Below are 26,265 nucleotides of genomic sequence, written 5' to 3'. Positions count from 1 at the left end.
CTGCATCTCTCTGACCACAGGGATTTTTTCTTTCTTCAGAGCTGCATGATGCTTGCTGAGTCAATGAGTATAACACATGGAAGTTTTTTGGAACTAAGATTTCTTTCAGTGGACGCTGCTAAACTGGTGGCCATCTATGCCTTCTAGTGTCCATCTTTGCCACCACCATGAGAGAACCTACATGAAAATAAATCAATACAAAGGAAGGTGAAGCTGAGAGAGGGAGAAAGTGCTGACTGTATAATTTCAGCACCTAGATACAGTCATTCCTGAAGCTTCACCCCCGGACATTTCACATATGTGAGCCAATAAATTCCTTTTGTTTCCCTTAAAACAGTTTGATTTGGATTTTAGTTCATTGTTATTTTCAAAAGAGCCTTGACTAATAGTTGTTTCAGTGGAAATATTGATCCCTGGGTCTTCTTGGTGAGAAAATAAATCATGTTGTTATATATCTAACATGGCAAATATGTGAATCATTCAAAACTCTTTCAATTGCAAGTGAGAGAAACCTGACTCAACTGGTTTCAGCACAAAATTATATCTTAACATTTTTAGACTACTTGCTTGCTGACTCTAAGGTCACTGGTTGTGCCTGGACAATTTCTTTTCTTTTACCCTAAAGGGATTAAATAAAAGGGTTCATGCCTATAATCCCAGCACTTTGGGAGACTGAGGTAGGAGGACTGCTTGAGCCCAGGAATTGAAAGCTGGAACGAGCTGTGATCATGCCCCTGCACTCCAGCCTTAGCATAGCTAAAATTAATGTCTAATTGAATACCTTTTTAAGAAATACAAAAAGAGGGCCAGATGCTGTGGCTCATGCCTGTAATCCCAGCACTTTGGGATGCTGAGGTAGGCAGATCAATTGAGGTCAGGAGTTCAAGACCAGCCTAGCCAACATGGCAAAACCCCATCTCTATTTAAAATACAAAAATTAGCCAGGAATGGTAGTGTGTGCTTGTAGTACCAGCTACTCAGGAGGCTGAAGCATGAGAACCACTTGAACCTGGGAGGCAGAGGTTGCAGTGAGCTGAGATTGTGCCACTGTACTCCAGCCTGGGTGACAGAGTGAGACTCTGTCTCAAAAAAAAAAGGCCAGGCATGGTGGCTCCCTATTTTGCTGGCCTCAAACTCCTGTCCTCAAACAATCCTCCTGCCTCAGCCTCCCAAAGTACTGGGATTACAGATGGAAGCCACCATAACCAGCCAAAAGTGACATCTGTGATGCCAGCACATGGGAGGCCGAGGCAGGCAGATAACCCGAAGTCAGGAGTTCAAGATCAGCCTGGTCAACATGGTGAAATCCTGTCTCTACTGAAAACACAAAAATTAGCCAGTTGTGGTGGTACGTGTCTATAATCCCAGCTGAGGCAGGAGAATCACTTGAACCTGGGAGGCAGAGACTGAAGTAAGCCAAGATCATGCCATTGCACTCCAGCCTGGGCAACAGAGTGAGAGTCCATCTCAAAAAGGAAACAAACAAACAACAACAACAAAAAACAAACAACAACAACAACAACAAAACCATGTCATTTTCCTGCATTGGTATTCTTTCTGTCTGACACTCCAGAAGATTTTTTTTTCTTTTTAATTAATTAAAGCTTAATTTGCCTGAAGAAGCCAGAGAAGTTTCTCACTGGTTCAAAAATAATTATGTGTATGGAAGTTTAAAAAGACACTTATGTGACCAGGCATGGTGGCTCATGTAATTCCATTGCTTTGGGTGACCAAGGTAGGAGGATCACCGGAGGTCAGGAGTTTGAGACAAGTCTGGGCAACATAGTGAGATCCCTGTCTACAACAACAACAGTAAAGACACTTATGCAATAGTGTTGCTGTTCAGTGATACTGTCTCCACTAAATCTGTGGTCTGTATATGAGTGCATGTGAGATGGATTTCTGCATACCTCAAACAACAAAGAAACATGGCACAGAAGATGGGAAAATGTAATAGAGAATGCTGTTGGTGTATACTGAATCATAAAAGAATTTCAGAAAGAGTGGCACTTCATAGAAAATGAATGTGAACATATTCTCCAAGAAGAACCATGTTCTAAAAGGGGAAAAAAGCAACTATTTATCCTGATGCAAGTCTTCAAATAATCATAAAATTGGCCAGCTCTTATGGACTATCTCCATGCAATTGCCCATGATCTATCCCTGTAATACACTGTAATTCCACTTACTCAGGAGGCAGGAGGACTGCTTGAGGATCGGCCTGGGCAACATAGTGAGACTTCATTTCTAACAACAACAATAACAACAAAAAATTAAATTAAAAGAGAAGGAAAAGTGAAGAGAGCCTAAGGGACCAATGGGACATTATCAAGTGAACCAATTTATGCATTGTGGGAGTCCAGGAATGAGGAAAGAAACAGAAAGGGGCACAGAGACTATTTAAATAAATAATGGCCCAAACTTCTCAAATTTGATGAAATGTGTGAATATAAAAATCCAAGAAGTTCAACAAATTCCAATTAAGATGAACTCAAAAGAGATTCACAACAAGACACATTATAGTCAAACTTTTGAAAGACAAAGACAAAGAGGGTATCTTTAAAGCAGCAAGAGAGAAGCAACTCATCTGACAAGGGATCCATAATTAGATTATGTGTAGATTTCTCATCAGAGACTTTATAGGTCAGAAGGCATATGACTGATATATTCAAATTGCTAAAAGGAAAAACCATCAATCATATGTCCTATATCGAGCAAGACTGTCCTTCAAAAATTAGGGACAAATTCAGACATTTCAAGATAAACAAAAGTCAAAGAAGTTTATTACCACTAGACAAGCCCTGAAAGAAAGGCTCAAGGGAGTTTCACAGGCTGAAATAAAAGAACACTAGGCTAGTCACTGTGGCTTATGCTTGTATTCCCAGCACTTTGGGAGGCCAAGGCAGGTGAATCACTTGAGGTCAGGAGTTCAAGAACAGCCTGGCCAATATGGTGAAACCCCATCTCTACTACAGATACAAAAATTAGCCAGGTGTGGTGGCATATGCCTGTAATTCCAGCTACTCGGGAGGCTGAGGCACAAGAATCGCTTGAACCCTGGGGGTGGAGGTTGCAGTGAGCCAAGATTGAGCCACTGCACTCCAGACTGGGTGATACAGCGAGATTTTCTCAGAAAAACAAGACAAAAATAAATTTTAAAAAAGAAGAAATAAAAGAACACTAGACAGTAAGTAGAAGCTGTATGAAGAAATAAAGATCTCAATAAAGATAAATAATCAGGTAATTATAAAACCTTGTATTGTAACAATGGTTTGTAACTGTAGTTATTTTCTTTCTTTCTTTCTTTTGCTTTAGATGGAGTTTCACTCTTGTTGCAAAGGCTGGAGAGCGATGGCAGAATCTTGGCTCACCGCAACCTCCACCTCCCAGGTTCAAGTGATTCTCCTACCTCAGCCTCCCAAGTGGCTGGGAATTACAGGCATGTGCCACCACACCCAGCTAATTTTTTGCATTTGTAGTAGAGATGGGGTTTCTCCATGTGGGTCAGGCTGGTCTCAAACTCCTGACCTCAGGTGATCTGCCTGCCTCGGCCTCCCAAAGTGCTGGGCTTACAGGTGTGAGCCATTTTAGCAAGTCTCTAAAGATAAATAAAAAATAAAATCTACCACCAAAGAAAAGCTCTGGACATAATTGCTTCACTGACAAATTCTACCAAACATTTAAAGAACTAACACCAATTCTTTTCAACCTTTTCCAAAAAAATTAAAGAGAAGAGAAAATTTCCCAACTCATTTTGAGGCTAGCATTACCCTAATACGAAGCCAGACAAAGACATTATAAGAAAACTACACCCCCAAATCACTTATTAACATTAATGCAAAAATTCTCAACAAAATGGTAGGGAAACAAGTTGAATATCTTATTAACAGGGTAATGCACTATGACCAAATGGAATTTATTCCTGGAATGCAAGGATGGTTTAACACACACAAATCAATAAATTTAATATGCCACATTAACCTACTTGCACCTACTTGCTGCAAAACAAGTAAGAGGCCCAGGGAAGGTGTCCCTTTAGATTCCATACGAATTTTAGGATTGGCTTTTCTATTTCCACAAAAAAAAAAAAGTCAGTGGGATTTTGCCAGGGATTGCACTGAATGTGTAGATCACTGTAAGGGTGGTAATAACACTTAAGTTTAAGATTAAAGACATTCTTATTAAGGGTTTAGCTCATTGACTAGTACATAACAAGTGCTGTGTATGGTAGCTTTTATTTTCATCTCCAGAACATATACCTTGCTAAATACAATATACATTGACTATGCTTTAAGCATGGATCATATGACCTGAAAATTGGAGAATTTACATGCAGAGTATTGCTTTCTTCCAAAAATGGCTGAATCGTATTACTATGTAATGAGCAGCTCCCATGTGTCTTGTCACTGGGGACCTACAAACATGACTTGCACAAGACCTCTTGCCCGGGTCGGAGACCTCAAAGGGGCAGGGAGGTGGGTGTGGCCCGGGCGGGAACCCTGGGGCTCTGGGAAGCTCCCCCAGGCTCCCACCCAGGGCTCCGCCCCGCCTCGGCTCCAGCCGCCGCTAGGGGGCGCTCCCCGCCCACCGGCAGCAGGGGGCTAGCGGCTGGGCTCTGGGGCTCTGCGCACTGACTTGGGGCCGGCCGCTGGGAAGCGAGGATTTGGTGGCCGAGGCAGGCACTTCGGGTCCCCTCCCGGGCGAGTCGCGGGGCGGGGGCGGGAAGGGGCGCCGCGCGGAGGAAGTGCCCTTTTGGCCGCAGCCAGAGCCGCGCCGCGGGTGCCGCGATGTCGTCCCAGCCGGGGCGCGAGGATGAGGGGGCGGGGGGCGCGTGGCGGCCGCGGGAGCCGCCGGATCAGAAGCTGCAGCGGGCCCGGGAGCAGAAGCGGCGGTGGCACGGCGCGCAGCAGCTGCAGCAGCTCAAGCACCTGGAGTCCTTGTGAGTCTCTAGCCGCTGTCTGAGCCGCAGTCCGCGCGTCGCCCGTCTTCAAAATTAGGGACAAATTGGGAATAGGGGCGCCGGGCGCCGTGGTGGGCGCTGGGCCGGGTCTTCCAAGCCCCCAGGAGCAGGCAGGGCTGTGGGCCTCTGAGGAACGTGGTGTCTGCGACGGGACTTCTAGTCCTCACTGGCTGGGGAGCCAGGCCCGCCCGGCCACGGAGGGGCCCTGGAGGCCGCGGCGCAGGTGGGCTGGGGCCTGGGCCCGGGGAGGCGGCAGCGGTTTGCTCTCCTCGCCCCCGCTTTGGTGTGGGCGTCGCCTCTTTTGGGGGAGTCAAGCATTTGTGGACCGAACAGGCAAGTTCAGCCCAGCACGCTGCCCCCACGCTCCACCCGAGTTCCCTGGACCACTGTGACGTGGAGAAACCCCGTTCTTTTCATCCTCTGCTATGGAGAAGGGACGAGGACACGGGTCCTGCAGTGTTGGTGTGGCGAGGCCGGGAAGAAGAGAGAATGGGCGGCGGGGACTGGCCACGGCGATGCCAGGTAGAACAAAGGCGGAATTGTTCTCTCCAGGTTGGAGGGATTTTTTTTTTTTTTTTTTTTTTTTTTTTTTACCGGGGTCCTGGGTGGGCATCCAGGGAGCCACCACCACCAATTCCGCTCGGCACCACGCGGAATTCGGGCCCTGACTTGGGAGGCCCTGCGCTCCCCTGGCTCCAGTTCAAGGAGGGTCCAGATGACCCGGGAGAGTGTGGTGTCAAGAAGATTCAAATGTAAAGGAGGGAAATATGGCTTCCTTCTACCCTTCTAGGTTCTTTAGCTGGGCCACAGATTAAATTGTCGTAAGACAATTAACAGGAGAAAAACTCTTTTTTTTTTTTTTTGGAGACGGAGTCTCTCTCTGTCGCCCAGGCTGGAGTGGAGTGGCCGGATCTCAGCTCACTGCAAGCTCCGCCTCCCGGGTTTATGCCATTCTCCTGCCTCAGTCTCCCCGAGTAGCTGGGACTACAGACGCCCGCCACCTCGCCCGGCTAGTTTTTTGTACTTTTTAGTAGAGACGGGGAGAAAAACTCTTTTCACATACCCATGCACTGGAGGGCCACAAAAATGGGAGACTGAAAGAAGGGCGTGGGCCTTTTGGGGCGTGGTGGAGACAAATTATGGAAGGGTCAAAATGTATGATGAATAAAGGTTGCTTTGTAAGGCTCTCAGGTGATGAAAGCTGTCTCCAGGCAGCTGTCTGTCTGATACAGATACGTTTACTCATGGAAATTTCCTTTAAAGATGTAAATTTCTCTTTACAAAACGGGAGCAGTTGCCGGCGAGGTGAAGTTTTCCTGTGTTGGCTGGTTCTCAGTTTCTTTTAGCTCAGAGTCATCAATATGTCGGGGTGGCATATTTTGGTGCCAATTAATTTGAACTTTTTCATATATTTGGTAATGAAATATGACATGCTGTAACGCATATAAACATAGACATACAAACAGAAGCAGATCTTTTATCTTTTATAAGATTCTTCACTAGCCAGTTTTCTAATAGTCTGTGCCCACTTTAGATGATCGTCTAAAGTGATCATCCACTAAGATCGTCCACTTAGTGATCGTCCACTTTAGACGATCAGTCTCTTGATTATCTGTTCCACTACCCTAAGTAATTAGTAACTAGGCAACCCTAAGTTTGCACTTTCAAAAGCCTATTAAACAAAATAACAAATAAAAAAACTAATAACAAAATTTAAAAATTTACATCTAAAAGACACAGAACTTGTACCTAAACAGAATTATTTGCTGAGACAAAGAAAGGCATAGGTTAAAAACTGGTTAAGATAAAATTACCAGGAAAAGTATTTTAAACAGAGGTACCGTACCGTTTGTTATGTAAACTTTAAGCCAATGTCTTCCCCATCCTGAAATTTTCTAGTGGTTTAGGTCCACCGAGGGAGATGCCCTTACAAATGGAACTTTTTTTTTTTTAAATAGATGTAGATTTCTTTTTTTTTTCTTTTTCGTTCCTTCTTTCTTTTTTTTTTTTTTTTTTTTTTTTGAGACGGAGTCTTTCCATTACCCAGGCTGGAGTGCAGTGACACGATCTTGACTCACTGAAACCTCCGCCTCCCAGGTGCAAATGATTCTCCTGCCTCAGCCTCCCAAGTAGCTGGGGTTACTTACAGGTGTGCGCCACCACACCCAGCTAATTTTTTTGTATTTTTAGTAGAGATGGGGTTTCACCATGTTGGCCAGGCTGACCTCGAACTCCTGACCTCAGCTGATCCACCCACCTTGGCCTCCCAAAGTGCTGGGATTACAGGCTTGAGCCACCGTGCGCGGCCATAGATTTCTTTTATAAAGAGCTTCAGGCCGGGCGCCCGTGGCTCACGCCCTTAATCCCAGCACTTTGGGAGGCTGAGGTGGGCAGATCACTTGAGGTCGGGAGCTCCAGACCAGCCTGGCCAACATGACAAAACCTTGTCTCTACTAAAAATATAAAAGTTAGACAGGCTTGGTGACGCTCGCCTGTAATCCCAGCTACTGAGTAGGCTGAGGCACAAGAATCGCTTGAACCCAGAGGCGGAGGTTGCATTGAGTCCAGGAGTGGACTGCACTCCAGCCTGGGCGACAGAGCAAGCCTTTTTTTTTTTGGAAAGAGTTTCAAAGTAGCCAGCTAAATGTCAGGAAGTTGCGTTTTGTCAACTGATTTAGTTTGATAGATTGTTTCTTCGTCCTTTTTTTTTTCCTTTTTTTTTTTGAGGCAGAGTCTCCCTCTTTCGCCCAGGATAGAGTGCAGTGGTGCTCTCTCAGCTCACTGCAACTTCTGCCTCCCGGGTTCAAGAGATTCTCTGCCTGGCACGGTGGCTCACGCCTGTAATCCCAGCACATTGGGAGGCTGAGGTGGGAGGATCACGAGGTCAGGAGATCAAGACCATCCTGGCTAACACGGTGAAATCCCTCTCTCTAAAAATACAAAAAATTAGCCAGGCATGGTGGTGAGCACCTGTAGTCCCAGCTACTCTGGAGACTGAGGCAGGAGAATGGCATGAACTCGGGAGGCCAAGCTTGCAGTGAGCCGAGATGGTGGCGTCACTGCACTCCAGTCTGGGAGACAGAGCGATACTCCGTCTCAAAAAAAAAAAAAAAAAAAGAGTTTCTCTTGCCTCAGCCTCCTGAGTAGCTGAGATTACAGGCGCCTGCTACCACACCCAGATAGTTTTTGTATTTTTAGTAGAGTGTTTCGCCAAGCTGGCCAGGCTGGTCTCGAACTCCCAGCCTCAAGTGATCCGCCTGTCTCAGCCTCCCAAAGTGCTGGTATTACAGACATGAGCCAGATAGATTGTTTCTTAATGAGATTACTGACTTCAGGATGGAGCCTCTTAATGAATAGGGCAGTGAAAGAAGTTGCAGTGGTCAGGGCCTAATATTTAAATATGTGAAAAGCAGGCAGAGCTGAAAGGCAGAACATTCAGATCTTTAAAAATCAAGGATCCTACTTTTACATTGAATCCCAGGTCCCCAAGAAGAGGGAAATACCACCGAACCGGTGTGAATTCTTTCCACAGTTTTCCTCAATACAAGGACGTTTCACAGAGGCTGGTGGGTGACCTGACTCCATCAGTCCGCTCTGCAATCAGCCCCCCTCCCACAGGAGTCTTCAAGTGTTCAGAGCACGCCTTTTTTTTTTTTTTTTTTTTGAGACGGAGTCTTGCTCTGTCACCCGGGCTGGAGTGCAGTGGCCGGATCTCAGCTCACTGCAAGCTCCGCCTCCCAGGTTTTTACACCATTCTCCTGCCTCAGCCTCCCGTGTAGCTGGGACTACAGGCGCCCGCCAGAGCACGCCTTTTTAATCTAAACAGGGAAAGAAACAAGTTGCCTCCTTCAGTAATGACCATTCACTGCAACAGCTGTCAGCCACTTCTAAAACTGCAGCTTTTGCCAGTGACTTGCCAGCCATCGCATATGCAAATGTCAAGTTCTCCCCTGCAATGCAAAGTAATACGTCATACTCCAAAAGCCAAAGAGATCCAGAAACTCTGTGCAAAATAGAGCTGAGCCATAGACCTGAGAGAAGCCTACTCATGACTCTTAGATTCCATGAGAAAGACTGAAGACCCCAAAAAAGGGTGGGCATGGCCCCTTTTTCCATGTCCTCCAGGGGTCTCAGGAGTGCCAGAAGTCTCCTATGTGTTACCAAAGATGGCAAAAGGGAGAAGGGGCAGAAGTGTAAGGAAATGGAAGAGTTAAGTATTAGGCCAGTCTGGGAGATTTTCAGCTTTCTAAAAGGCCAATGAAATTTTACATTTTTCTCAACCATAATCATGCCAGCAAGGTAGGAAGCAAACAGTGGCCTCCAGCATTTTTTTAGGGGGGTTTCAGTTGACTGAAAAATATTATCAGGAATAGGATCGAAAAGAGAAAAAGCAGAAAGGCCTTTTTTTAGTTTTCAAAAAAAAAAAAAAAAATTATAGCCTGAATATCAGCCTTTAATTAAGCAGCTGACTGTGACCAGAGAGCTTTTTTTTTTTTTTTTTTTTTTTTTTTTTTTTTTTTTTTTTTGAGACGGAGTCTCACTTTGTCACCCAGGCTGGAGCGCAGTGGCACGATTTCGGCTCACTGCAACCTCCGCCTCCCAGGTTCAAGTGATTCTCCTGCCTCAGACTCCAGAATAGCGGGGATTACAGGCGTGTGCCACCACGGCCGGCTAATTTTTGTATTTTTAGTAGAGATGGCGTTTCACCGTGTTGGTCAGGCTGGTCTTGAACTCCTGACCTCGTGATCCACCCGCTTCAGCCTCTCAAAGTGCTGGGATTACAGGCGTGAGCCACTGCACCCGGCCAACCACAGAGCTCTTTAAAAAAAATTTTTTTTGTCTCTTACGATCAGATTTCAGCCAGCACGAACAGAAAGGAGATCTCCCGTTTAATTTGTCTGGTTCTAAACCCAGCTTTTCCCAATTGTGCAGAAAATTGAATTACTTTAGGCATTTTAAAGGACCCCCAATATTGGCCATCATACTTTGGGGTCCTCTCGAGTCATGTGGGCCAATGTGTGCGAATACTTATAAGATGTAACTAAGCAGGTGTTGCACATAAAACCAGCTGGTGTCTCCGAGGGGGGCTGCCTCCTTGGGGAGTCCTCAGACCTGGATGATTTGTTACCCATAATTTAGAGACCTGAATCATTCATGACTCTGGGCAGTGTTTTGGGCCTAAATGTGCCGCTTGTGAGTATATCACTTCAGTGTGTCACCACGGAGTCAGGTCTCCTCTCTTACGTGCCTCAGAAACTCTGAATCCCCTGAGGGTCACAGAGGGCTCACAAATGCAAGATGACCAGCCTTTATGCGCACTCACTGGCAGAGTGAGAGGGTACAGAGATTCTCACAGAGGAAAGAAACCCTGTGAGGCCACTGAATGTTATGGACAAAGTCCTGGCACCTCGTCAAGTCTCTAATTATTTAGAGTTCCCTAATGGGCTGGAGGGAGCGAATGCCTTTGAGTGCCTTTAATCTTCGCAGGGAAGTATTCACGCTCATAAATTAGGAAAAGGGACTCCAAGAGAGGTTGGTCCAGGGTGAAACAAGCACAATTTCCATAATGAAAGGTCACAATGCAACAAGACTGTGGCCCCAAACCAAAGCAAATTAAACATCCTGATCCCCTAACTTAGGAGTTCATGCTGAGTGCCGCTTTCAGAGAGAAACACTGGGCAGTGGTGGAGGGAGGGACCTGTTCTGCCGACTATGCCAGATATTTTGACCCAAAGGAAAAAACTGAAGCTAAATTAATTTAAGTATAGAGTTCATTTGGGCCAAGTTTGAGGGCTACCCCCCAGGAGTGTATATTCTGGACAACTTAAATTGATACTCCCAGCTTGCAGTCCTCAAATTTGGCTCAAATAAACTCTCTACTGACATTAATTTTGCCTTCTGCTTTTTCTTTGGGTTGACATAAGTGTGATGTTCACTCAGTCAACAGTTTGTTTCTGTCACAGGCACCTTTTGTTACCTATGCTATATGGGTCATGTAAGGAAAGGTCCTTGAGTTGAAATCCTTCATAATCAGAATTCTGGGAGATTGGATACAAAATGCATTTTTTTTTTGGTGGAGTCTGGCCTACTTTTTGGTGGCCCAAGAGCTGAATGACTTTTCACCTTAACAGGGCAGTGGTTGCAGGATAGAGACCCTGTGTTGTGGGCATCCACATTACTGGGCATTTCGGCCCTTTCAAGTCACCAGGTGGTGCTCTTTGTCTCCCATGCAGGACAGATGTTTAAAGATCTTTCTCTAGCTTAACTGCAGGCAGGGTGTGGCCCTGCCCGACGCTCAGTATATTTAGCTGTAGGATGCCACACAGTGGTTAGTACCATGTGTTTATTTTGTAGCTCCTAGACAGCAGAGAGATTATAACCTACTTTTGCAAATGATAAAATGGAACCTCACCAGCTAAGTAATATAGACCTATAAACTAGCAAAACCAGATGTTTACTTCTGCTATGGTTTGAATGTGTCCTTGAAGTTGATGTATTGGAGACTGGGCATAGTTGCTCATGCCTGTAATCCCAGCACTTTGAGAGGCCTGGGTGGGCGGACTGCTTGAGCCCAAGAGTTTGAGACCAGCCTGGCCAACATATTGAGACCTCATCTCTACAATAAAAATAAAGATTAGCTGGGTATGGTAGTGTGCACCTGTAGTCCCAGCTATTCTGTAGGCTGAGGTAGAAGGATCACTTGAGCCTGAGAGGTTGAGGCTGCAATGAACTGTGATCAGGCCTGCACTTCAGACTGGGCAACAGAGTGAAACTCTTGTCTCAAAAAGTTCATTTATTGAAATTTAATACCCAATGTAACAATGTTGAGAGATAGGACTTTTAAGATGTGATTATGTCAGGAGGGCTCTGCCTTTTTTTTTGTTTGTTTGTTTTTTGAGGTAAAGTCTCACTCTCTCGCCAGACTGGAGTGCAGTGGCGTGATCTCGGCTCACTGCAACTTCTGCCTCCCAGGTTCAAGCGATTCTCCTGCCTCAGCCTCCTGAGTAGCTGGGACTACAGGTGCATGCCACCACGCCCAGCTAATTTTTGTATTTTTAGTAGAGACGGGGTTTCACCATGTTGACTAGGATGGTCTCAATCTCTTGACCTAGAGAGCCACCCGCCTGAGCCTCCCAAAGTCATGGGATTACAGGTGTGAGCCCCCACACCCAGCCAGCTCTGCCCTTAATAGGCACTCTTATCTAAAGAGTGGATTAATTATTGCTGGAGTGGGTTACTGATAAAAACATGAGTTTGCCCTCCACCACCACCCATGCTGTCTCTTGCTCTTCTGCCTTCTCCTATGGAATGATGAAGCAAAGAAATCCCCTGCCAGATGCTGGCCCCTTGACCTTGGACTTTCTAGCCTCCAGAACTGTAAGAAATAAATCTCCGTTCCTTGTAAATTGCCCAGTCTCAGGTATTCTGTTATATCAGCATAAAATGAACTAAGATTCTCAGAGCACTGGGATTTTCTAGTTTCAGAGATTTACAACTGACTGGACTCTCAATATGTTTCCTTTGGCTAGTTCAGAGACTTGTTTGCTTTTAAATCAAATGTTATTCATTCCAAAGTAATACATCATGTAATTTAAACTGTTTAATCAAATAGTATCGGGGGAAACCCCACCCCCGATATTTAACGTGGGTTCTTTTCTATTTCCCTAAGTGTCTTGGCTGGTTTGAGAAATAAAGGGAAAGAGTACAAAAGAGAGAAATTTTAAAGCTGGATGTCCAAGGGAGACATCACATGTTGGCAGGTTCCGTGATGCTCCCTGAGCCATAAAACCAGCAAGTTTTTATTAGTGATTTTCAAAAGGAGAGTGAGTGTACAAATAGGGTGTGGGTCACAGAGATCACATGCTTCACAAGCTAATAAAATATCAGAAAGCAAATGGAGGCAGGGTGAGATCACAGGACCACAGGATGGGGTGAAATTAAAATTGCTAATGAAGTTTCAGGCACGCATTGTCATTGATAACATCTTATCAGGAGACAGGGTTTGAGAGCAGACAACCTGTCTGACCAAAATTTATTAGGCGGGAATTTCCTCGTCCTAATAAGCCTGGGAGCGCTACAGGAGACCGGGGCCTTATTTCATCCCTTTGGCTTCGACAGTAAAAGACAGCCGCCTCCAAGGGGGCCATTCATAGACCTACCCTCAGGGGCGCATTCTCTTTCTCAGGGATGTTCCTTGCCGAGAAAAAGAATTCAGCGATATTTCTCCTATTTGCTTTTGAAAGGAGAAATATGGCTCTGTTCCACCTGGCTCACCGGCAGTCAGAGTCCAAGGCCATCTCTCTTGTTCCCTGAACATTGCTGTTATCCTGTTCTTTTTCCAAGGTGCCCAGATTTCATATTGTTCAAGCACACATGCTCTACAATTAATTTGTGTAGTTAATGCAATCATCACAGGGTCGTGAGGTGACATACATCCTCCTCAGCTTACGAAGATGATGGGATTAAGAGATTAAAGACAGGCATAGGAAATCACAAGGGTATTGATTGGGGAAGTGATAAGTGTCCATGCAATCTTCATAATTTATGTTCAGACATTGCTGTAAAGAGAGGCATAAGAAATTATAAAAGTATTAATTTGGGGAACTAATAAATGTCCATGAAATCTTCACAATTTATGTTCTTCTGCCATGGCTTCAGCTGGTCCCTCCGTTCAGGGTCCCTGACTTCCTGCAACAGAATAGTACCAAAGGCTTTTTTTTTCTTGACCCAAGTGAACTCACAATGAAAGGCTAATTTTAAAAAATTGTGGTTTGAGACCCCAGTTACCCTGTATATTCTCTGCACCCCTCTCCCCCATCAAGACTTCTGTGAGGAAACTCTTAGTTTTTTCATCTGGAAAGTAACTGCTTATTTTATTATTATTATTATTATTGTTTTGAGACAGAGTCTCGCTCTGTCACCCAGGCTGGAGTGCAGTGGTGCAATCTCGGTTTACTGCAAGCTCCGCCTCCCGGGTTCACGCTATTCTTCTGCCTCAGCCTCCCAAGTAGCTGAGACTACAGGCACCCACCACCATGCCTGGCTAATTTTTTGTATTTTTAGTAGAGATAGGTTTTCACCATGTTAGCCAGGATGGTCTCGATCTCCTGACCTTGTGATCTGCCCGCCTCAGCCTCCCAAAGTGCTGGGATTGCAGGCATGAGCCACCATGCCTGGCCATAACTGTTTATTTTAAAATCATGTTTCTTGCCTTTCTTTCTTTCCCTCCCTCCCTCCCTCTCCCTCCCTCCCTTCCTCCCTCCCTTCCTTCCTCCCTCCCTCCCTTCCTTCCTCCCTCCCTCCCTCCCTTCCTTCCTTCCTTCCTCCCTTCCTCCCTCCCTTCCTCCCTTCCTTCCTCCCTTCCTTCCTCCCTCCCTTCCTCCCTTCCTCCCTGGTTTTTTTGAAAGAGGGTCTAGCTGTGTTGCCCATGCTGGTTTTGGACTTAAGGATTCCTCCCACCTTGGCCTCCCAAAGTGCTAGGATTGCAGGCATGAGCCCCCCTGCCCAGCCTTATATTGCCTTTTTTGATTCCATAATGGACATTACCTATTTAAGGGGAAAATTTTTTTCCTTCTACTCTTCTAAGGTCCAGGGTCCCTGTAACAGAAGGTTAATAATAATAATAATAATCATCATCATCATCATCATCATCATCATTGCCGGGCACAGTGGCTCACGCCTGTACTCCCAGCACTTTGGGAGACTGAGGCAGGTGGATCGCCTGAGGTCAGGAGTTTGAGACCAGCCTGACCAACATGGAGAAACCCTGTCTCTACTAAAAATACAAAATTACCCGGGCCTGGTGGCACATGCCTGTAATCCCAGCTACTCAAGAGGCTGAGGCGGGAGAATCGCTTGAACCTGGCAGGCGGAAGGTTCAGGCAGAAAAAAACAAGCAGAAGTTTATTACCATGTATATGTTCTATATACATGGGAGTTACCCAGTGGAATGAAAAATCTCAAAGAAGTGGTTTTGGATTCAGGCTTAAATACCATGTTCAGCTAAATCAAAGACAGATATGGGGGAACTGAGCTATGGGATAGTGACCAAGAAAAGTATAATAAATAAAGTTAAGGTTTGTTATGCAGGTTTGTGTCTGTGCTTTCTCCATTGTTAGCATTCTCTTGTGATTGAGAGACATTTTTCTCTTTCTTGTATAGAAAGGGTCTCACTTGTGGCCAGGCGCGGTGGCTCATGCCTGCAATCCCAGCACTTTGAGAGGCTGTGGCAAGCAGATCATGAGGTCAGGAGTTCGAGACTAGCCTGAGCAACAGCTGAAACCCCGTCTCTACTAAAAACAAAAAAAATTATCCGGGCATGGTAGCATGTACCTGTAATCCCAGCTACTCAGGAGACTGAGGCAGGAGAATCGCTTAAACTGGGAGGCAGAGGTTGCAATGAGCAGAGATCAAGCCACTGCACTCCAGCCTGGGTGACAGAGAGAGACCCCATCTTAAAAAAAAAAAAAAAAAAAAAAAAGATCTCACCTGAAATGGAGATTTCCTTTATCGATGAACATTTCTCTTACAAAAGGGTGACTTCTGCTGTCTTTTCAGAGTTTCCCCTGTGTCTGCTGTTTTTCAAAATGATCGTTAGCCAAAAAGGTGTACTTTGAGGTAGCATATTCTGGTCTCCTACAGCTATTCAACTGAGGACAGAGTAGGTAAGATTTTAGTTGTTTTACTACCCTTGTCTCCATCCTTCCTATGTAGCCATATTATAATAATTTTTGCTAAATTAGTAGTTAATATTAGCATAAGTATTACTGTGCAGTGTCATTCACTTTTGCATCAAATAGTAGTGGCCTATGATTTATTTTGTATTTTTAAAGTAGTTAATAAGAGCCTGAGTTTTTTTCATTTGCTTAATTTTTTATTTTTTTTTTTTTTTTTTGAGGTGGAGTCTTGCTCTGTTGCCCAGGATGGAGTGCAGTGGTGTGACCTCAGCTCACTGCAACCTCCATGTCCCGGGTTCAAGCGATTCTTCAGCCTCAGCCTCCCTGGTAGCTGGCACTACAGGTGTGTGCCACCATACCCAGCTAATTTTTGTATTTTTAGTAAAGATGGGATTTCACCATGTTGGCCAGGCTAGTCTTTTAAGTCCTGACCTCAAGTGATCCATGCACCTCAGCCTCCCAAAGTGCTGGGATTACAGATGTGAGCCACCATGCCTGGCTGAATATTGTTTTAAACTTTGGAAATATCTTAATCTGCTACATAAACTAATGAATTGTTTAGCCCCGGGGAAAAAGCATCAGCCCCGCCTTAAACTGGTGGGAACAGTTGTAAAATGGACTATATAGGAAATGCCATTGCAAATAATAATAGAATTCAGAATGTGCAGTTCTATCATATTCCTTTTCCATCTAGGCAAAATAGTTACATATTTTTCAGGAATGTGGAACTTAGTTTGGCCATATGTTGTTTGTTCAGCTCCTGTGGCAAAAATAATTATTTGTTGGATTATTGGATATTTTCATAGACTTTACCACTCCCTTCCAAACTTTCTTAGGCCTCTGTGCATAAGGCATAATATTTTTTAATTTTTATTTATTTATTTATTATTTTTGAAACAGAGTCTTGCTCTGTCGCCCAGGCTGGAGTGCAGTGGTGCGATCTCGGCTCACTGCAAGCTCTGCCTCCCAGGTTCATGCCATTCTCCTGCCTCAGCCTCCCGAGTAACTGGGACTACAGGTGCCCGCCACCACGCCCAGCTAATTTTTTGTATTTTCAGTAGAGACGGAGTTTCACCATGTTAGCCAGGATGGTCTTGATCTCCTGACCTTGTGATCCACCTGCCTCAGCCTCCCAAAGTGCTGGGATTACAGGTGTGAGCCACTGCACCCGGCTCTTTAATTTTTTATTTTGTAGAGATGGGGTCTTGCTATGTTGCCCAGGCTGATGGCCAACTCCTAGCCTCAAGTGATCCTCTTGCCTCAGCTTCCCAAAGTGTTGGGATGACAGGCGTGAGCAGCCAAGGCATAGTATTAACACCTCTAAAGGATGGCTGCAGGTGGACTGTATCGTCTTACCATTTTTCTTGCTTATGACACACCATAGCTTGCTATTAGAAAATATTTTAAGTATTTACTTTGGAAAAGCACTGTATCATACCTAAAAAGCTAATTCCGCTACTACCCAGTTGTTTACTATGTAATCTTTGTGGAGTAGGTTCTTGCAGTCCATGGATCAGTGATAGTGAGGGTGAGAGGAGTCCTTTGACAGTGTCCACAGATGAAGCCAAAGGGAAATCTTTCTTGCTGTAGCAACCTGTGCCATTTCTCCTCCATACTCTGGCAAAGTCCTTTTCTCTGACACCTTGGAGGCGAATGGAAAGGAAAGCATTTCACTTTTTCCTTAGTCTGTTCTCCCTAATCCCTCCCTCCTCCAGTATTTACTGTGTTCCAAAAGGGTCTCTAAAATCAGTTCATAAGGAATGGGTCAGGATGAAGAGAACATTAAATCATTAAGTATTCCTATAGTTTGCAGCCATTCTGACGTATTAAAATGAGTACTTCCTTGTAGGTTTAGAGGGTTAAGGCACAGATCTGAGCTACTAATATTTGTCTTACTTTTGTTGGGGAGGTGCGAATCCCTCTAAGAATCTGAGTTGCTCTTTTGAGTGCACGAACCTCGCCTGCAGAAATTCCTTCCCATCTCCCCGCCTGTCCCAAATACAGATTTTGCATGCTCAGCATTCTGGGTCTCCCTCAGGTTCAGTCCCTGGATGGAAATAAGGAAGGCCTGGCCAGTCTCTGGTGGCAGGTGCTGCCTAGCACAGGGAGGAGAAGCGTTCTGCTCTTCCCAGGTAATACCTGTCTGTGTGGGGGAAGGAAAAATGGCTTCCCTACACCCTTCTAAATTATTTTTCTAGGCCACCAATTAAATGAACATAAGACGGATTAACAGGAGAAAAAAAAAATCTTAATTACATGTCTATGCATGGGAGTCCCCCAAAAATATGAGACTCAAAGAAGCACCAGAGGAACCTTATATAGCATCCTCAGCTGCAGAAAGGAACAGGGGATTGGGGCTTCTGGAGTAGGGGTAGAGATAAACTATGGGAGGATGGGGGAGGAAACATCGTGAATAAAGTTTGCCTTTTTATGTAGATAAAAGTCTTTCATGTAATAAAATTTGTCTAGGAGCAGCTCTTTTCCTGATGCAAACTCCTTTATTTTAATGTAAATTTCCTTTATATAATCAATGTAAATTTCTCTTACAAAATGGCAGCTTTTCAGGGCTACTCCTTGTCTACAGTTTCTCAAAGTAATTGGCTTGAAATAGTTAATATGCCAATGAGGCATATTTTAGGGTGGCATATTCTGGTGCTCTGCAGTCATTTTTGGGGTGCTGTGTCCTGGCCTCAACATCTGTAAATCTGGTAGGCAGGCGGGCGAGCGGGCGGAATTGGAGCTGGTGTTGCAGGCCCATGGGTGAGGGCGCCTCTGGGACAGGCCTGTCCATGTAGCTCTGTGCATCCTCCACTGTGCCACCCACACTGCGCTGGAACAGATTGCACCCGTTTCCCCCAGGAGCCTGTTCACTGTTGAGTACGTGGATGTTATGCTAGGTCAGTAACCTGAGAAAAACACAGTGATGTTTTGGAACCAGAGTACCCACGGTCTTCTCACCTCATATTCTCCCTGCAACCTCTTGCTTTCCTTTCTCCTCCAAGAAAGATCATTGTGCTGAGAGACATGAGCTATTTCAATGAACATAATTTCTGGATCTCTGCAGGATGTGTTATCTCATCAGTTTATTTATATGGGATCCGGAATGCTGAGCATATTTTATTAACTGTTTTAGATATAATATAGTAAATGTAGTTTTGAATTTTCACTAAGAATATCCTTTTTATTCTGACCTGGCTGCTGCCTTTTGTTCATAAAAATATGTTATATTCCCATTAAAATGGTTGACGGTTTTGTTTTTTGTTTTCCAGTTATGAAAAACCTCCTCTTGGGCTTATCGAGGTTAGTGTGAAGTTTGTACTCTTGGTTATTCCACTAGACATACTTACAGACTCAGTAACTTGTTATGAAAAATGGTTGCATGACATTTAAATACCCTTTTATGAAAAGTCTGTTTCTTTCCTGCAGATGACTGAGGGGTCATAATTTTTAGTGTTGTCACAAACCTCTGCCTTTGTGGAAATTTCATCAGCCATGTTTCCCTTCCCTGAGGAACTAATGCAGGCCCACATGGGTTCCTTGGCCATGGCCCCCTTCTCTCTGACTGGAGACAGCATCTTTAAGCTCAGCTGCCTCCTTTTCTTGTCAGCCTTGCTTGGCTCAGCCCCTCGGTCTATCCTGTGTTGGTTTCTTGAGTATCAGCAGCTCAGAGAGCAGTAAAGTCCGAGGAGACCCGACAGCTCATCCAGTCCCGCTCCCCGGTGCAGGTATCCTTCCTGCAGCTCCCTGGCCACAGCACCAGGGTGTGTGCGCACGAGGGAGACTTAGAGTGCCAGGCCACAGCAAAGAAAACTTGCTGTTTCATAACTCTCAATGAAGAAAGATTCTTTGCCAAGCGCAGTGGCACATGCCTACAATCCCAGCACTTAGGGAGGCTGAGGCAGGTGGACTACCTGAGGTCAGGAGTTCAAAATCAGCCTGGGCAACATGGCAAAACACAGTCTCTATTAAAAATACAAAAAAAAAAAAAAATTAGCTGGACGTGGTAGTACACATCTGTAATTCCAGCTACTCAGGAGTCTAAGGCACAAGAATCTCTTGAACCTGGGAGGTAGAGGTTGCAGTGGGCCAACATTGCACTGCTGCACTCCAGCCTGGATAACAGAGCAAGACTCTGTCTCAAAAAAAAAAAAAACAATTCTTAAAAACCGTCCTTCTATTGAAGTTTAATATTCATGGAAACTTGGAAAAAATTACAGCATGCTTGTGACTGTAAAATATGACAGGGGCCTTCAGGGTATAATAAGCTATTCTAGCCTAACATGCCCTTTCTGTTATTCCAGGAACCCTGGTTTACTTTAATTCATATATCTTACTTCATTCTACATTTTGAGGTAGTGAAACCTTTTCTAAAAAAACCTTAGAATCTAATTTACATCAAAATTTGGAGCTCACCAGTCATTGCTATATAAGGACAGATTTTTTCTGCTTCACCAGTAACTTCTCTAAGAACAGCTACACTGTTTTTGGTATAGTTCTTCTGGTACATTTGTTTCCTGTTTTTTTGATCAAGTGTAACTGTCTTTCTTTCTAGTTTTGAGGGGTAATTAAGATGACGTTGGCACCCACAGCCCAGGAAAAAGCCAGATGAGGGTGACTCCAAGGGAAGCAGGAGAGAATCCCAGCGCTCTCTTGCCATACTGTTTACACCTTGTTCCCTTTGTTTAGGAAGATGAGGCTAAGCCAGAAGATTGCATACCAGGTGTACCAGGCAATGAACATGCCAGGGAATTTCTGGCTCATGCGCCAACTAAAGGACTTTGGATGCCACTGGGGAAAGAAGTCAGAGTTATGCAGTGTGAGTGTGGGAGAGTTTCCCTAATCCATGCAACTTACACGCCGCAATTTACAAAGCATGTTTACTTCTTTTATTTAACTTGTTCTCACCACAGCCCTCTTATAGCCACGGCATGTTCTCCGTCTTCTAGATGAGGACACAGATGTGTGCATGTCAGTAAGTGGTCCCAGAGAAGATGTAGAGCAAAGCTTTGACTGTAGAGTTCCTGATTCCAAGTCCAGCAGTCTTTACTCAGGACTGTCACTGCCTTGGGAGTAAACTCTTTGGTATTATTCCTGTAATAGAAAGGACTTTCTGTGGTGGAAATGCCATGGGAGTGAAGGATGCATTAGAGGACGGGTCTTTTTGGGTCTTGCCTCTGTTGCGTGCTCTCTATCAGTGGTGCTTTGTCCATGTAACTGAGAGAAGCTACCATGGGAGGATGGGTCTACACAGGTAGAACTCTCTGTGCATATGCCCTGCCCCTCCATAGCAGTTAACACATTCGAGAGGGTATGAAATCACTCTTCCATTGGGAGGCTGAGGCGGGTGGATCACGAGGTCAGGAGATCGAGACCATCCTGGCCAACATGATGAAACCCCGTCTCTACCAAAAATACAAAAATTAGCTGGGCATGGTGGCACATGACTGTAATCCCAGCTACTCAGGAGGCTGAGGCAGGAGAATTGCTTGAACCGGGGAGTCAGAGGTGGCAGTGAATTGAGATCACACCACTGCACTCCAGCCTGAAGACAGAGTGAGACTCCGTCTTGAAGGAAAAAAAAAATCACTCTTCCAAATAGTTGAGCTTTTTAAGTTGGTTGTTTTGATGTTTATCTCCACATCTTAACCTCATAGTTGCATTGTTGCTCCATGATTTTTCAGGTTTGGCCATTTTCTGTTGCCTCTGTCCAGTGGAAGATGAGTATGTAATTCTATCTCCTGCTCTCACCACACATGTGTACCCTTCTATATCTCATTTTCCCAGTAATTATTGTATCATAAACTTAGTAACATAAGTCTTTGGTATTTACTATGATTATGACCAGAGGTGAGCTGTATCTTGCGAAATGTGTCCACTCAAAATGTGTCCTGTATTTATTGTTTTTCAGCTTTTGTTATTATTATTATTGTTTTTCCTTTCATGTACTGATCTCTAATTCAACCTCAACATTTTTCCAAGCTTCAAACTTAAGACCTTCAATGCATATACTTGAGATGTTCTGTCAATTTCATCGTACTGAAGGTGGCTACTTCCATGCTTATCATCCAGGCATCTCCCTTGACCAATATATGGTGGACTGAATGTTTGGGTTCTCCCCATAATTTGAATGATGAAGCCTCATCTCTAATGTGATGACATTTGGAGATGGGACCTTGTGAATTAATTAAGGTTAAATGAGATCATGAGGTTAGGGCCCTCATGACATGATACCTTTCAAAGAAGAAGTACTGGAGATCACTCTCTCTCGGGCAGGCCCAGGCTCATATACGCATTCTCGCTCTCGCTGTCACTCTGTGCTGTCCTACCCCCACCCCCTTGTGCCATGTGAAGAAAAAGTAAGAGGGCTGCCGTCTCAAGTTAGGAAGAAAGCTCTCACCACAGACCTACCTTTCTGGGACGTGGAACTCAAATTCCAACTCTCCAGAGCTGAGAAAATCAATTTCTGTTGTTTAGGCCACCCGGCACACAGCATTGTTATTATGTCAGCCCAGGTTGAATAAGACACCATCATTCTGCAGGTTCCTTTAGCGTCTCTCTTGTGTTGGATCACCCATTTTCCTGTATCTGGAATGTTCTTTGTTACTATATTCTGTTCTTATGGTGTAATGAATCCTAGGGCAATTTCCTTCCAAATGGGTTTATAGGAGGTAGATTTTTTTTTTTTTTTTTTTTTTTTTTTGAGACAGGGTCTTGCTCTGTTACCCAGCCTGGAGTGCTGTGGTACCATCTTGGTTCACTGCAGCCTCGACCTCCTAGACTCAAGTGATCATCCCATTTCTCATCCTCCCAAGTAGCTAGTACTACAGGCATGCACCACCACACCTGGCTAATTTTTTTTTTTTTTTTTTGAGATGGAGTTTCACTGTTGTCGCCCAGGCTGGAGTGCAATGGCGCGATCTCGGCTCCCTTCATCCTCCGCCTCCCAGGTTCAAGCAATTCTCCTGTCTCAGCCTCCCGAGTAGCTGGGACTACCAGTGTGTGCCGCCACACCCAGCTAATTTTTGTATTTGTTGTAGAAACGGGGTTTCACCATGTTGCCCAGGCTGGTCTCAAACTCCTAGGCTCAAGCAATCCACCCACCTCAGCCTCCCAAAGTGCTGGGATTACAGGCATGAGCCACCATGTCCGGCCCCTGGAATTTTCATTTTATGTTTTTTAATTTGCCAGGATATCAAATTCTAAGTTAAAAGTTAGCTTCCTTTAGATTTTGAAGGCATTGCTTCATTTTCTTGATTTTCTAGAACAGCTATTGGGAAGTCCAAAGTAATTCCAATTTTTGATCTTTTCATAAGGCCTTTATTATTGCTTTGTTTTTTATTTTTCTTCTCTGGAATTTTATAGCATCTTCTCATTCCTGGTGTTCTAAAATTTCACAATGATGAGCCCTTTCAATCTGGAATGCAGGTCTCAATTTTACAGATTTTAAAAATTCTTTCCTCACCTCTGTGTCTGCAGTTCTATTCTTCAGATAGGTACTATCCTTACAGCAGTTAGCCCTGTTCAGGGTAGCAGGGACTACACAAGGGTGTTCTTTTTAGGGACCAACAATTATTAATTAGGGTCATTTTAGAGAGTGGCTGCCACAGTATTCTTGTTTTTTAGTGAGAGATAAAAAGTTGATTGGTAGCCCTAAGTGCCTGAGTAGGGCTTGTTGATCCCCCATTGCAGGGTGATTTTCTAGGTAATTGGTTGGGGAACATCTGAGTTCAGTTATCTATTGGTTTTTCTTCTTTGAGTGGCTTGTATTTTCCCAGAGAAGGTTCACACATGGAAGGGACAGCCATTCTGTGAGTGTTCTGGGAGCTGAGTGGAGGGAGTCTGGGAAATCTGTCATTGGTTTTCCATTCATTCGTATGATCCTCTGTGTCTGTTGCCACAACTTCCTTGAGATCCACCTGACGTCTCCGTGGCCAGAGACCCTTTGTTATACCTTTTCCACATACTAAACAAACTTCTGCCCAGACCAAGGAGAACTGTCTATGGACATTTAACCAATCCTCCTTATTTTAACTGCCCCTTCACCTCCAGAGGTATCTGGTGCTGCCAATTGCTGAGCTTTGGAGGTTCTGCAAGTAGAAACTGAATCAGTTCTCAGATTCTACCCTCTGCTGCCTTAAACTTCAGTTTTCTGGGATCTGCTTTTCTTTTATTATTCATCTGTCCGCATTATAACATCCCACTTTTTTTTGTATGTGACTCTTTTATGGTTTCCCAGTCCTTCTGTGTTTATGGCTTCTTAAAAAATGTTTTTTTGTGATTTTGGATGCCCTCAAAATCACCCTTAAATAAATGTATAATGCAGTGACATTTAGTAACTACCAAGTGTGTGCAACCATCATCATAAATAAGTGTTAGAACATTTTCATCCCTACCCCTCACCTTAAGATCTCTCAACCCATTTCCAGTTCATACCCATTGATAGCCCTAGGCAACAATTAATCTACTCTCTTAGTGAATTTGGCTTTTCTGGACATATGTAAGTGATCTGACTCTTTTCATTTAGCATGTTTTTGAGGTCCAGCAATGGCATCATTTATTATTTCCTTATTCTGCTTATCTTTGGTCTGGGTTACTCTTTTTCCTGATTTTTATGATAAAGACCTAGATTATTGATTGAGACCTTTCTTCTATTATAAGAATTAGAAGCTATAAATTTTCTTTTAACCACTACTTTATCGGCATTGTGTAAATTTTGATATGTTGTGTTTTCTTTGCTTGTTTGTTTGTTTGTTTTTTTGAGATGGAGTTTTGCTCTAGTTGCCCAGGCTGGAGTACAATGGCACGATCTCGGCTCACTGCAAGCTCCGCCTCCCAGGTTCAAGCGATTCTCCTGCCTCAGCCTTCCCAAGTAGCTGGGATTACAGGCATGGACCACTATGCCTGGCTAATTTTGTATTTTTAGTAGAGACAGGGTTTCTACATGTTGGTCAGTCTGGTCTCGAACTCCCAACCTCAGGTGGTCCGCCCGCCTCGGCCTTCCAAAGTGCTGGGATTACAGGCGTGAGCCACCGTGCCAGCCTGTTGTGTTTTAATTTTCTAACATCCCCTTTGACTCATGGATTGGTTACACGTGTGTTATTCAGTCTCTACATATTGGATTCTTCAAATTTCCTTATATTGTTGCTTTGTAATTTGAGTCCATCCTAGTTGGAGAATATACTCTGCATGGTTTAAATCCTTTTAATTATATTAATTCTTGTTTTATGGCCTAATATAGGGTCTCTGGATAATGTTCCATGTTGACTTCAAAAAGTGTTTACCCTATTGTTGGGTGGTAGAGTGTTTCATAAATATCTGTTAGGTTCAGTTGATTTATATTGTTGCTTAAGTCTTGTAATTCATTGCTGATCTTCTCTCTAGTTGTTGTATCCATTATTGAATGGAAAGTATTGAAATCTGTATTATTGTTACATTGTTCTTCTTTTTTTTTTTGAGATGGCGTCTTGCTCTGTTGCCCAGGATAGAGTGCAGTGGTGTGATCTCCACTCACTGCAAGCTCTGCTTCCCAGGTTCACACCATTCTCCTGCCTCAGCCTCCGAGTAGCTGGGACTACAGGCACCCGCCACCACGTCCGGCTAATTTTTTGTGTGTACTTTTAATAGAGACAGGGTTTCATCGTGTTAGCCAGGATGGTCTCCATCTCCTGAACTCGTGATCCGTGGGACTTATCCTCCCAAAGTCCTGGGATTACAGGTGTGAGCCACCGTGCCCGGCCTATTGTTACATTGTTCTATTTTCCCCTTCAATTCTGTCAGTTTGTGTCTCAACTATCTGGCCCTCTTTTGCTAGGTTACATACATACTTATAAATGTTGTATCTTCTTGATAGATTGACCCTTTTATCAATACAAAATGTCCTTCTGTCTTATGGTGTATTTTGTCTGAAATTATTGGAGCAGCTTTAGTTCCCTTTGGGTAACTGCAGCATATATTCCCGTTCCATCCTTTTATTGCCAACCTAATTGTGTCTTTAAATCTACAGTGTGTCACTTATATCCCGCACTTGGATAGCATTTTTCCTTTTTTTTTTTTTTTTTTTTTTTGAGACAGGGCCTCTCTGCTGCCCAGGGTGGAGTGCAGTGGCACAATCACAGCACACTGCAGCCTAGACCACCTAGGCTTAAGCAATCCTCCCACCTCAGCCTTCTGAGTAGCTGGAACCACAGGGGCCAGCCACCATGCCTGGCTAATTTTTAAAAATTTTTTGTAGAGACGGGGTCTCACCTTGTTGCCCAGGCTATTCACAAACTCCTGGGCTCAAGCAGTCCTCCTGCCTTGACCTCCCAAAGTGTTAGGATTACAGGCATGAGCCACTGCACCTGGTGGATAACATTTTTATCCATTCTATAAATCTCTGCCTTTTGACTGAAGTGTTTAATCCATTTGCATATAATGTAATTACTGTTAAGGTAATTACAAACCTATGCACACATTTTTGATTTTACCAATTTTAGTGTTAATTAGAAAAGTGGTTCTCCCACTTTGATATTTCTACAAATAAGCAGTAAATATTTTAAAATTCAGGTTATGTGTCTGTATCAGGCCCAACCCAGAAATACTGAATATCCAGTATTTGAATATCCAAAATACTGAATACTGGATATTCAG

The 26,265-nt window shown here is 44.2% G+C and overlaps 1 protein-coding gene across 2 annotated transcripts in view; it reads left to right on the top strand.

Moving 5' to 3' along the window:
• The first annotated feature begins 4,457 nt into the window (after positions 1-4,457).
• Positions 4,458-26,265, top strand: part of LOC101019483 (retinitis pigmentosa 9 protein-like) — a 58,733-nt gene continuing 36,925 nt past the window's right edge. Inside the window, exons 1-3 of one of the 2 annotated variants that reach the window (XM_021935225.2) lie at positions 4,458-4,939; positions 18,906-18,936; positions 20,323-20,452. In XM_021935225.2, the coding sequence (XP_021790917.1) occupies positions 4,788-4,939; positions 18,906-18,936; positions 20,323-20,452 (313 nt within the window). In that variant the 5' untranslated portion in view covers positions 4,458-4,787. The remainder of the gene's footprint in view (positions 4,940-18,905; positions 18,937-20,322; positions 20,453-26,265) is intronic. The other variant, XM_017956793.3, reaches the window with a different exon arrangement.

The sequence above is a fragment of the Papio anubis genome, chromosome 4, assembly GCF_008728515.1.
Source record: "Papio anubis isolate 15944 chromosome 4, Panubis1.0, whole genome shotgun sequence".
Taxonomy (NCBI): Eukaryota; Metazoa; Chordata; class Mammalia; order Primates; family Cercopithecidae; genus Papio; species Papio anubis.
Note: the sequence above shows the minus strand (reverse complement) of the source record. Positions and strands in the feature narration are given on the sequence as shown.